We start from the raw sequence: 13,483 nt of genomic DNA, 5'->3' as shown, positions 1-13,483 counted from the left end.
CCCCAAGGTCACACAGCTGGCAGATGGTAGGACCTAACTGAGCACATATCTGACTCCACAGCCTGTGTTCCTCCCTCTTCACTCCTTTAACGCCTCAGCTGAAAACCCCTTTCCGCAGTTCTCCCGGCTGGCTCTTTGTACAAATTGCAGACTTACAGAGCGCCATCTTAGTTCAAGTCTTTTATGATTCCACTTAGAGAAGGGCTTCCTCACCTGAGGGCTGGAGGTCCCTTTAGGGCTGCAGTTATTCATGAGGTTCAGGGGATTCCCCATAGGTTCTAGCGGTGCTTTATGCCCTGGAAAGATGCATCATTTGTTTTGCCCATACGTATATATTTTTCAAATGTGTGGAGTGATGTTGCTGTGATGAATGAACTACAAATCCATACAAAAGTGTTACTTGAATCCTCGTAGTTCTTTGCCATTATGCATTGTCTTTATCAAAAGACACTAACCTTTCAATGTCTAATGAGCAGTGATCTGAAAAGCACTTAGGATATTAAAAAGAGATCCTGACTGGGCACAGTGGCTCATACCTGTAATCCCAGCACTTTGGGAGGCCAAGGTGGGTGGATCACTTGTGGTCAAGAGTTTGAGACCAGACTGGCCAACATGATGAAACCCTGTCTCCCTACTAAAAATACAAAAATGGGCCAGGCGCGGTGGCTCGTGCCTGTAATCCCAGCACTTTGGGAGGCCGAGGCGGGTGGATCACGAGGTCAGGAGATCGAAATCATCCTGGCCAACATGGTGAAACCCCATCTCTACTGAAAATACAAAAATTAGCTGGATGTAGTGGCACGCGCCTATAGTCCCAGCTACTCAGGAGGCTGAGGCAGGAGAATCGCTTGAACCCAGGAGGCAGAGATTGCAGTGAGCCGAAATTGCACCACTGCACTCCAGCCTGGCGACAGAGGGAGACTCCATCTCAAAAAAACAAAAAAAGAAAAATTAGATGGGCGTGGTGGCAGGCGCCTGTAGCCCCAGCTATTCAGGAGACTGAGGCAGGATAATTGCTTGAACTCAGGAGGCGGAGGTTGCAGTAAGCTGAGATCGCACCACTGCATTCCAGCCTGGAGAATAGAGCAATACTCCATCTCAAAAAAAAAAAAAAAAAAAAAAAAGAAAGAGAGAGAGATCCTACCATGTGGTGCAGTGGGCCTGACCACTCCCAGGCCAGGTTCCAACAGACCAGTTGTGGGGTACATGAGAGGAGGAGGGGGAGGACCTCTCAGGTCCCTTCCACAGTTGGCCCAGCATAGTGCAGCACAGCGGTGACCTGACAGTGTGCATAGGCCTGGATGTTGGTGTACTTTTCCATAGGTTCAAGTGCTCCCAAGCAGTCAATCGGGCAGCCATTATTTTCTCAGGAGGCCTTTGAGAGTATTTCCACACATTTAGAATAGACTCTGAAAACCCTATTTCAGAGAGATTTTTGATTCAGCAGAAATAGCAGAAAAAATACTCACATGGTCATAGGTCAGCATCTTTGCTATAAAGATGTTACTAAGAAGAACAGTGATAATAATAGGCTATGTCTACACAGGACTTTCTGGTTTATAGAGTGTGTTCACACATATGATCCTCAGAATGACCGTGCACAGTATTTTTATGGATGTGAGAAACAGGGTCGTGAAAGTCACAGCTAGAAAGTGGTGGAGTCTGGCTTAGAACCGGGGTCTTTGATGCCTGTTTGACCATGCCATGGTGTTATCCCCCCAGGAGACAGCTTACAGAACCCCACTATATCCTTCCCCATGATGTGGAAGCAGAGGCCTGAGTGATATAAAAACATAAATCTCACAGTGGTTTCTTTTTTGTTATCCCTATTTGATTCCAGGATACAACAGGGCTTTTAAACACAGCAGGAGTAGAGGTTTCCATCACTAATGATGTTTGGCTCAGGGCTAGATTTCATCTCTGAACGCTGGCTGGGGGAAGGGAGGTATGTTCTAGGTGTTGAGGGAGTAGGAAAATCAGCCTGGGGTTTTAAGTTAACCATAACAAGGCCACAAAAGTGGAAATGGTAAGAATCAAAAGGAAGAGGCCAGACGCGATAGCTCATGCCTGTAATCCCAGCACTTTGGGAGGCCAAGGTGGGTGGATCACCTGATGTCAGGAATTTGAGACCAGCCTGGTCAACATGGTGAAACCCCATCTCTACTAAAAATACAAAAATTAGCCGGGCATGGTGGCGCACACCTGTAATCCCAGCTACTCAGGAGGCTGAGGCAGGAGAATCATTTGAACCCAGGAGGCGGAGGTTGCAGTAAGCCAAGATCATGCCACTGCATTCTAGCCTGGGCAACAGAATGAGACTCTGATTCAAAAAAAAACAAAAAAAAAAGACGAAAGAATGAAAAATGGGGTTGGGGGGTGAAGGGGGAAGAAAAGAGAGAAAAAAAGAAAAAGGAAAAACATAGATGAGGTTTTTAAAAAGTTGTCAAACTGATCTGTTCTTGCTATTACTCACACTATTCAATGTGCTTGATGCATTTTAGATACACGGGAAGCTATAACTATGGGAGCTATGGCAACCAGCATCCTCACCCCATGCAGAGCCAGTATCCGGCCCTCCCTCATGACACAGCCATCTCCGGGCCACTCCACTATGCCCCTTACCACAGGAGCTCTGCACAGGTGAGTCAGTGGTCCTGGTTTCTTGCCCAGACCTTGGTATACTTGGTGCCAAATCTGGTTAACACAGTTCATAAACTGTTATGCATGCTGTGTGTGCAGCATGTATGTCCCCAAGGAGAGGACAGTCTTTTCATCAGCGTCATTTCTGGCCTCCAATGGCTGGCCCACAGTGGGTGCTCGGCCAGCGTTCATGCTCCATTTGCTCTCACATGCCTGGTTGCTAAACAGTTTGTTTTTCATTCTATCCTCTCTTTGACTTCTTCATGCCAAGATCTAATCGGCCGCATGTCTGCTGCCCTTTTTCGGGCAGCTACCCTCACCCTGGGCCTTGGGTCTCCTTTCCCATCACCACTCTCCTGGTGCAGACCCTCATGGAGTCTTGTCAGGACTGGTCTCTCAACATCATTCTAACTGGTCTCGTGGTGTCCCGTGTCTGCTCTTTTCATCCAGCCCACACACGTAATCTTAAGCGGAAGAATCCTCCTGAAATGGATCCCTTTTCAAATCACTCTCAGGCCCTATATCTCCTTGGGCTCCGCACTGTCTAATAAGCCAAACCAGCCCTCCGTGGTCTGTGGGGAATGGACAGGCCATGGCACCTGGCTGCATTTGGAAAACCACCGCTGGACACTCTATCTGTCTAACACTTTCCTGTGCATTGGCTCTGATCCGACTGGTTGCCAGTTCCACTCTGCGTCCTAAGTATCTCTGTATGCCCTCTGTGCTCGTCTCAGCTCAGGCCTTTATCATATCCAACCTAGATGAAGACAGAAGCCTTCCTGATGATCTCTATGCCTCTAAAAAGTGCCCCATCTCTGGTTCATCCCCGACACTGCAGCTAGAGGAGTCTTTCGGAAAAAAACCCAACTGACCATGATACTTTAGCTGTCTTTGGCACGTCATCGCTTTCCAGGTCAAGTTCAATTCCTTAGTATGTCTCTTAAGACTCGTTACCTTTTTGGCCTACTCACCAACTCCCTCCCTCCCCCCAGCCATGCCAGCCCTCATGTGGTTGTCTCGGATGTGCCGAGTTCCTCCGTGTCTTTGTAGATATTGTTTCCTCGGGCTGGGTGTCTCTTCCCCAGTTTCTTCTGCTGGGCATTCATGACAAGCATCTTGCTGTCTTTGTGGCATTCCTGAAAGTACCCCCTTGCTTCCTCCAGGACCTTATTAGGTGCCACTCCCTGGGTTTCCTCTCTCAGTAGCATTTCTCACACCCTGTTATCATCACCAACTTTCCTGTTTGACACGCACAGAGACCCTAAGCTCCCTGAAGGCAAAGATTAAGTCCAGTATCCTCAAGTCACAGCACTTGGCACCTATAAAAAGAGGAGCTACCTTCTCCTGAACACGTGCTATATGCCAGGCTCTGCGCTGAGCACTCTCCACATCCCTTGGATAACCCCTGCAGAAAAGGAAGTGAGACTCACAGTAACCTGCCTGAGGAGTTGAACCCAGGAGCTGTGACTCCTGTCCAGGCTCTCAGGCACCACCCCCTGCCGCCTCTCAGATGCAGGCATTCACTAAGTGTACACTGAGCAGATGAGTACATGGGAGGTGGCGTCAGCATGAACAATAGTACGGTGTGCTGAGCATGCTCACTCTATTCTGCAGGCACAGGAAGCTAGGGAGTGGTAAGATTAGAGCTATGATTAACAAAGAGAGCTCTCAGGGTCCCCACAGAATGAACCAAGAAGGGGGGCTGGTGGAGGCAGGGGGCTCTGCTCCAAAGCACTTGTAGAAGTTTAGGAATGAGATGGCAGGACTGACGCTAGCGTGGAGGCTGTAATTACATCAGCTGTTAGCACACAGACTCGTCTCTGAAGGAGGGCACCAAGGAGAACGTATCCACAACACATGGCACTCTGGGCAAACAGGTGTTTGTTTTGATTTCCATCTGCAGTACCAAGGGGAGCCCTGGTTTAATCCCCAGACAAGCCAAGAAGTTGATTCCACTAAATCATCACCTGGGGCATTCATTACAGGTTTCCAACTGTATCACACAGAGATGCCAGCTCCTTAGGAGCTCCCTCTCTTGGGGGCACTCTGTGCTCCTCACTGTGACCCACTGCATGACTGAGAACGGCTGCAACAGCCTAAATCACTCCACACACTCCAAGCATCTCATTCATTCATTCATTTCTCAAATGGCTCCTGGGTAACTACTATGTGCAAGCACTGCACTAGCCACTGGGAGCACAGTGAGAAGGAGACAGAGCATGCCTGCTTTGGTAGAGCTTATGCTCCAGTGGGAGACAGCATCATCAAGCCACAACTCTGGACATTGTCTTCCCTCCTTCTTCACTTCCTCATTCCCCCTCATGAAATGGCAGAAGCTGGTTTTCTGGGGTGATATTTTTAAAGCCATTGCCATAAAAAGAAGCCAAGGTCTCCTCAAGGCCCATGAGGTCCTGCTCTGGAAGCCACAACAGTCCCCAACTGGAACACTGTCATTTAATAGCTGGTCTTAATAGAATGGCCCAAGGACACGCGAAAGCCCATGGAAGGGCCCTTTTAATCCAGACAAGGTGTGAGAGTCCAAAGGGTCCTAGGCCAGGCTCTTCGCCACCATGCCCTGTGACTCTTAGACGAGTGCCTCTGACATTCCCCTCAACACACACACTCCACACTTCGTGGTTTATGCCTTAGTCTCCACATGTAAAATAGGGTGGAGAGAAATTTATTACATCGGTCTCTACCTAGGTTGATGAGTGAGGTCAGTGTTCAAAACGGGGTACCTCTCTGGGGGAAGGTACTGTCTAAAGACAAAGTATCCTTTGTTTTGTTTTCATTAACATTTATTCAGAGCACTGTTCTAGGCATATTTAAATATACAGACTCACTTAATTGCCATAACAACCTTGGGAAGAAGGCATTTTTGGAGATAGGATCTCATTCTGTCACCCAGGCTGGAGTGCAGCTGTGCAATCTTGGCTCACTGCAACCTCCACCTTCGGGGCTCAAGTGATCCTCCCACCTCAGTCTCCCTAGTACCTGGGACTATAGGCGCATGCCACCAAGCCCAGCTGATTTTTGTGTTTTTGTAGAGACAAAGTCTTGCCATGTTGACCAGGCATGTCTCAAACTCCTGGGCTCAAGTGATCCTCCTGCCTCAGCCTCCCAAAGTGCTAGGGCTACAGGTGTGAACCACTGCACCTAGCCTTTTCACTGTTTTTAAAGATAAGTAGACTGCCTCAGAAGGTAATGCGCCCCAGGCCATGCATCCAGTAAGGGACAAAGCAGACTCAAATGCAAATCCTCTAGCTCTCAATCCCAATGCTAAACCAGTGGTACTGAATACTACTGTTTTGGAGAGTGGAAGGTAAATTCAAGAGGTTACTGCTGCTATTCTCAGTAAGTTTCAAGTTGCCAAAGAGAAGCACACACCCCAAGATAACCTTATTTCTTTCCTTTATTGGTTTTTTGGTTTAAGGTTGAGCATAGAGAAAATCCACTGCAGGGCTAATTAGTTTTAGCTTTTCAGAGCAGGGGTCAAGCTGTTCCAATTCTGAGTAACTGAATATCACAATTCACTACGTCAGACTCACCAGGGAAAAGGAGAGTCTGAATTGGAAGAAAAATTGCAAGTATGCAATATGGTTGGAGAAATGCAATTGGTCATCAGCACAAAAGTAACTGAAACTACTGCAAATCAATGCCAGCTAGGTTTCCTTAGAGGGCTGATACATCTGTGAAGCACAGTAATTATAGGGGTCCCAGCATTTCTATGCTCAAAATAATTTTAAGTCATTTGTTTTCAAAATAGAATATGTGTATGCCTTTATTTACACTACTTATTTGTATAATACATACTTTCTTCCTGGGTAATACAAAGGTAAGCCTCCCAGCCCTGCTTAGATTCTTATAACTTCTGACTTAGTCCAGATGAATGAGGTTTCACAGTGTAAGGTTTGAATTATTTTGGAAAAACATGTGCTGCACTTGTTCACATCAAAGTAAGCTGCCTCTTTCCAGGTTCCCCATTCCCAGGTCCAACCGAAAGGAGAAAATAAACCAGACCAAGTACATAGCTACAAAATCTTTCTGAGCCTCATTCAATACATGTTCATAGAACCTCTACCCTGTCAAGCAGCCATAGTGGAACTGGGGCCCTTGAGCTCAAAAGCCATTTGATCACACTTAGACTGGAAAGCTGTCCCTTATTTATCATCTGAAAGGCAGAGGCCAAGCCTTATCAGCTAATTACTGCCTCTCACAGAATCTCCAGCAGTCTGGCCCAAACCAACCCAGGACCACTGGGTGCTACAACGTTTGCTTAGGGCACTGTACTTCGGGTTGGCGTCTTGGGCCAAAAAGAAAAAAAAAAAAAAATCAATCAATGATAGTGTTGTAAGATCTCTGACTGTAGAGCCAGGCTCCTTGGGTTCAAATCCCAGCTTTGCCTCCAATTAGCCCTGTGCCTCAATTTTCTCATCTGAAAAATGAGGATAATTATGGTATCTATTTCATAGGGTTGTAGTGAGGGTCAAGTGAGTTAGTAAAGGTCAGAACAGGGCCTGGCTCATAGTTAACACATTTTATTATTATCCTTTGTAACACCACAGTTATCATATTTAGGGTAATTTTATAATTAAGATCTGTCTCCCTCACTGTACTAGCTCTGTGAAAGCAAGCACCAAGTCCTTTTTCTCTCCCCATTATATTCCCATGGCCTAGCACCGAGCTTGGCCCTCAGTGAGTGCTCAGTAAATACTTGTCAATGAAACAAATGAATGACTGGTACTAAGTTGCTGTGTGATTGCAGTAGATCATTTCCCTTCTCTTGACCTTAATTATTTCACCTGTAAAACCAGAGGTAGAACCAGATGGTTAGTCACTAAGGCTCTTCCTACCATTAATGGACCATGACCCTATGATTCTAAAAATAACATTAATAACAGCTGACACATTTTGAAAACTTACTACACAGGAGTTCTAAGTGTTTCACATGTAATAACTTAACTAATCCTGACTTTAAAACCTCAGCAGCGGGGGGATGGTGGCTCACACTTGTAATCCCAGCACTCTGGGAGGCTGGGAGCCCAGGAATTCCAGTAGGGGGGCCGTTTGAGCCCAGAAGTTCGAGATCAGCCTGGGCAATGTAGTGAGACCTCATCTCCACAAAAAATTTAAAAATTATCTGAGAGTGGTAGCACACACCTGTAGTCCCAGCTACTTGGGAGGCTCAGGTGGGAGGATCACTTAAGCCTGGGAGGCACAGGTGCAGTGAGCTGAGATCACCCCACTGCACTCCAGGCTGGGTGACAGGGCAAGACTCTGTCTCAAAAAAAAAAAAAAAAAAAAAAAAAGCTCAGCAGATGTGGACTGTCTGACAAAGAATTTTTGGGAACTACATCCTTCTCCAGAAGAGGCTAAGAGAAGAGGCTAAGAGGCTAGGGGTGAGCCCTCTGGCAGTACTTTGGTGCAGTGAGAGCTGCCTTTCATAGGAAAACAGTTTGTGCTCCTGACTGGACCACCTTTCACCCCTTGTTCAAGTAGCAGCTCATTTGGTAAGGGGTCAGGAATAAAGGGCTCTTTCTTCCCTCTCCATGTGTAGGAAAGTCAGCCCTTGGTGTGGAGAGTCATTTCTCAAAATAGATCTTCCTAATATGGTTCCAAAGAGACCAAGAGTCAATCGTAGCTGAGATGGGCTTATGCCATAGGCATCTGATGAACGTTGGACTGTGTGTGCAGGCACACACACGTGCACACAGGCACCCCTCATACCCTCCTCTCAAGGGGTGGTAAACTGGTGACTTATGTCCTTTTTAAAATCAGTAGCAACAGCATATGATTTAATCCAGAGAATGGTAACTTCCTGTTACGGGCCCTCAACAAAAAGTGCCTTATTCCAGCAGAGATCTCTGGACCCCGGAGTTTGTGCCCAGCATGCTTAAGGACCCTGCATGAAACCGGATGTAAAGTGTGAGAGGTGAGGCGGGTGCCATGGGCCAGCCTCTGCCACTCCCACCAGACTAAATAGAAGCTTCATTGGTCATGTTAATGACCAAGCCAAGGCAGTGAGCACTTCAGCTAACTGGCCTTTCAATGGTCTCTTCACTACAGGGAAAACGAGTCACTGACTCATTTGCAATTAGCTGACCTAACAGGACAGAATTTTCCATGCTGGATTCTGTGGTAACAGAATTTTATTGTCACATTAGAGATATTTTGAGCCAGTCTCGTTTCCAGGCAATTACTCTTTTGAGTGTATGACACAACTTCTGAGCACAGCTGTGTCGAGGGTCCTTGACTAGGCACAAAAGCCACACTCTCGGGTTCTGTGGGAAAGAGCCCAAGTCCATTCTGTGACATTTTACTTACACGAGCCAAGGCAAGGCGGACTCTGTTGGAACCAGCAAGCTGAGGCCAGGTGAGAATTCTAAGGCCCCAGAGCTCTGTCGGGGAAGAGGGAGCTTAGAGAAGGAAGAGCAGCAGAGAGATTAAAGTCTAATGGGCTGGCCTCCAAAAAGGGAGTGCTCTCCTGCTCCTGGGTAACTTGGCAGTGGCAGGTCAGCCTCCTTTGGGACGGTCATATCAATGTGGGGAAAGCATGCTCCCCAACTGGGTTTCTATGCCAGCTCTTCCACTAGCTTGCTGTGTGACTTTGGGCAGGACACGTGATCTCATGGGGCCTGGCTTTCTCATCTGTACAACATGGGGTTGGATCCCAGGATTCCTAAAATTCGTTCTAGTAGTAATGTCCCAATGTTCATTTGCTAACTATTATTTAGCACCTGCTAGGTGCTAGGCACCATGCCAGATGTTGGGCACATGGTGTTGAACACAGCAAAGCCCCATCAGGAGTATATGAATATAAGCCAAAAGAAAGACCTAGCTAGCTGCCAGGCAGGATGGTAAGGCCCCGGCCCAAGAGGCACAGGCTGGGGTATTTAGGTTCTTGAGATAGGGTTCCAGAAAAGTCTCTCTGAGGAGGTGACATTTAAGCTGAGCTAGAAAGAATGACAAAATGGCAGGTATGGCAGGAGCCGGGGTAGGGGTGGTAGAGAAGGTTCTAGGCAGAAGGAACAGGTAGGACAGAATTCCCTGAGTTGGAACCAGCTTGGCATGCCATGGGACCAGAAGGGAGGCCTCTGTGCCAGGAAGAGCACCAGGAGGTGAGGTGACACCCAGGAGTTCACTTGAGAGAAGATCAGGTGGGGCCAGCAACCTTTCTGAAAAAGGATCGTTTTGTAGTAATAGTTCCTAATGTTATCTGTTTAATACACCTGGGATCTTGGTTTTTTGGGACAGGGCCCAATCTTACTATGGTCTCACTGGGATTTAGAGCAGTTCCTGTGCTAGAATCCCACTGTGCAGACCTGAGAGTCCACCACTGCTGCCACACAAACAGCATCCTGCAGGTTCCCATGATGCAGAGCACAGGGGTATGTGCCAGTGTTTCTGATCTGATTTGGGATTAGGAAAGCCTTGGCGTGCTGTCCATGGTCTCCTTGGCAACAGCCCTTGGTGCCTTCTCCCTTGAGTTCCCAGACACCACCTACGCCCTTCTCCGTCTTTTCTAACTGTTCTTTTGGTTGTGAAGTGGCTGTACTCTTGCTATGTAAGGCATGCCATCCTATGTAGGGGGAAAAGTCCCTCGCTACTCGAATTAGGATCCCTCTTTCTTGACCTCTGAATTGCTGGTTCTCTTTGCATGCTTCAGGCCTAAGCACCTGCCCCAGCTCCCCTTAGGCTCTCACTCACAGAGGAAGAGCAGTTCCCTGTAGCCACCTAGACTCCAGGGAGCAGCCATTGTTGTCATAGCCCCTTCTCCCTGCTGTCTAGGCTTCAGCCTGTCTGTCTCCCTCATAGGAGGCAGCCTCCCACCTAATCTCCTGGGGCTCCACTTTCCAACTGTCAGGGAAGACAGATGGGGAGCAGAAGAATTCATACATTCACACACTCTCCTCCTCGCTGCTCTGGCCATCCTTGTTGATTGGCTCCTGTCCTTGGTGGGGTATCCCTCAGCACAGCAAAGAAATCTTTGTGCTGACTGGCCTGCAGACTGGGAGCTCTCAAAGGGAGCCCATAGCTCCTCTCCTTCCTCCCCTCTGATCCTACTAACCCGGGCTTATTTGCATAGCTGTCTTGGTAACAGAAAAGAATGTAAAAGAAGCAGCACTTCAGAAGCACTTCTCTTACTCCTAATCCTTTCTAGAACTACTTCCCCTCTTCTTGTAGCTACTAACACCTGTTCCTCTGACCTGCACAAAAGCTCCCCTCCCCGCCGCTCTCAATTGGTTTCTCTTGACTCGTTCCTCCACATTCACACCAAGTCCAATTCCTATTCGTGTATCTTCCAGGAGTTCAGCAAATGTGAGCCAAAAAGAAAGACATTCTCTAAATGATAGGCACTAATAATAACCTTTGAAATTGTTGACTTGCTTCCTCTTCAAAAGCCTGCTTTTAGGCTGAAGTTTATAATTGAATTCAACTGTAAAATGTTATTTTTTAATAACGTCATTGTATTTTACTTGGCAGTGTTATGCTCTTGGGTTGATGGACTAGGACCTATCACATCTCCATAACTAACAATAAAACTCACTACCATCCATCTGTACATCCATATTTATTTATCTGGACATGCAGTTACTAGTGTATTTGTGCGTGTGACAAACACACACTTTTCTGTATTCCTGGTGTGGCTATTTCTCATTTTGGGTTTGACTTCCCAAGATATTGCAGATTAGGAACAGAAAGCCAGTATAACCGCATGAGTAAACACCAGCCCAACTCAGGCTATGAAATCTTTTGCATTTCTCCTGTTGACTTCCCTAAGACCAAGATTCAATCTTGCAGAAGTTCAGTGATTCCTCTCCATCAGCTCTCATTAATAGCATCTTAAGAAATTTAACTTAAACTATAAACATGACTGATATTGTGTATATGCAACTTCAAGCTAATTTTTACTTTGTGGAATTTCTTTCCCCTCAACAAGTACCCTTTTAATAGCCCCACTTCCCGGATGGAACCTTGTTTGATGAGCAGTACTCCCAGACTGCATCCTACCCCAGTCACTCCCCGCTGGCCAGAGGTGCCCTCCGCCAACACGTGCTACACAAGCCCGTCTGTGCATTCCACGAGGTACGGAAACTCTAGTGACATGTATACACCCCTGACAACGCGCAGGAATTCTGAGTATGAGCACATGCAACACTTTCCTGGCTTTGCTTACATCAACGGAGAGGCCTCTACAGGATGGGCTAAATGACTGCTATCATAGGCATCCATATTTAATATTAATAATAATTATTAATAATAATAAACCCAACACCCATCCCCCAGAAGACTTTATCTCTATACATTGTAACTCATGGGCTATTCCTAAGTGTCCATTTTCCTAATGAACATGAGGATGGGATTCAATGTGGGATGAATAAACTTTAGTTCAGAAACAGGACTTACTAAAAGTCAGCGGGATTGGGTTTCTGTAGCCAAGCCAGACTTGACTGTTTCTATAGAGCACTATCTCGGGCAGGCCATTCTGTGCCTTTTCCCTCTGTTCCATGACTTTGCTTTGTGTTGGCAACCACTTCTAGTAAGCTACTGATTTTCCTGTTGACAAAATCTCTTTAGTCTTGAAGGATGGATACTGGAGACAGAATCTGGTTTGTGTTCTTGGATGGGCACATAATTTGCCAAGAGCATTCACCTTGCCATCTGTCTGTCATCGTACTGTACAAGGAACAGCCCTCAGACGTGTTCTGCACATCCCTTCTTCCTGGTGGTATCATCACTGCTTCCTGGAGCACCAGGGCTAAATGGGGAGCTATCTGTCATAACCCACATCTGTCACAGTACCTGCATTGTCTTGGAATGTAAGCACTGTCTTGAGGGAAGGAAGAGGTCTGTTCTGTATTGCCTTAAGTTGATTGAGGTTTGTAGGAGACTGGTTCTTCTACATACAAGGATTTGTCTTAAGTTTGCACAATGGCTAGTGTCAGCAAAAGGCAGGAAGGTTTTTTTTTTTTTTTAAGTTCTATGAGAATGTGGATTTATGGCATTGAGTATCACACTCAGCTCTGCTGTGTTAACTTTGTGAAACTGGATGGAACAAACTTTAACTTACCAAGCACCAAGTGTGAAAATGACTTTCATGGTTCCTTCATAAAACTATAATAATATCCGACACTTTGATAGAAAAAAATTCAAAGCTGTGCCTTTGAGCCTATACTATACTGTGTATGTGTGGAAATAAAAATGTATTGTACTTTTGGAGAATTTTTTTGTAGGCATTTTTCTGTCAGATTTGTAGTAATTTGTGAGGTTTGTTAGAGATTAATATAGGTTTTCTTTCTGTATTATAAAATGCACCAAGCAATTATGGTGGACCTATTACCCTATGGGTAAGAAATAAATGGAAATACGACATCGGATGTTTTAGCAATTGTTCTGTAAATAAAATCTTTGATCACACCACTCAGTGTGATAATTGTGTCTACAGCTAAAATGGAAATAGTTTTATCTGTACAGTTGTGCAAGATATGAATGGTTTCACACTCAAATAAAAAATATTGAAATAACCTGCTTTCTTCTGACTTTTCATTTGACATGACCTCTGTGTGTGTGTATGTGTGTGTGTGTGTGTGTGTGTGTGTGTGTGTATAAATAACATTCTGAATACTTAGGGTGTAAGTAGGCAGGGAAAAACTAAGTAGTCTTATATGGCTGTGTTTATCCAGTTCCCCATCATCTTGTCATATAATAATTAAAATGTGTATAAACCACACATCCTGTCCTTGAATAATGATTAAGTAAAAATAGTACCTACAGTCTGATAGAGGTTTGTAGGGGACTAGTTCTTCTACACACAGAGATGTGTCGTAAGTTTGCACAGTGG

At 46.0% G+C, this 13,483-nt stretch overlaps 1 protein-coding gene across 9 annotated transcripts in view; it reads left to right on the top strand.

Moving 5' to 3' along the window:
• Positions 1-13,160, top strand: part of LOC105497686 (regulatory factor X4) — a 178,421-nt gene extending 165,261 nt beyond the window's left edge. For 8 of the 9 annotated variants that reach the window (XM_071071193.1, XM_011768962.2, XM_011768960.2 and 5 more), the window contains 2 exons: positions 2,502-2,640; positions 11,582-13,160. In XM_071071193.1, the coding sequence (XP_070927294.1) occupies positions 2,502-2,640; positions 11,582-11,854 (412 nt within the window). In that variant the 3' untranslated portion in view covers positions 11,855-13,160. The remainder of the gene's footprint in view (positions 1-2,501; positions 2,641-11,581) is intronic. The other variant, XM_071071192.1, reaches the window with a different exon arrangement.
• The last annotated feature ends 323 nt before the right edge of the window (positions 13,161-13,483 follow it).

The sequence above is a fragment of the Macaca nemestrina genome, chromosome 10 (assembly GCF_043159975.1).
Source record: "Macaca nemestrina isolate mMacNem1 chromosome 10, mMacNem.hap1, whole genome shotgun sequence".
Taxonomy (NCBI): Eukaryota; Metazoa; Chordata; class Mammalia; order Primates; family Cercopithecidae; genus Macaca; species Macaca nemestrina.
The sequence above is the reverse complement of the archived record's forward strand: the minus strand, read 5'-3'. Positions and strand labels throughout refer to the sequence as shown.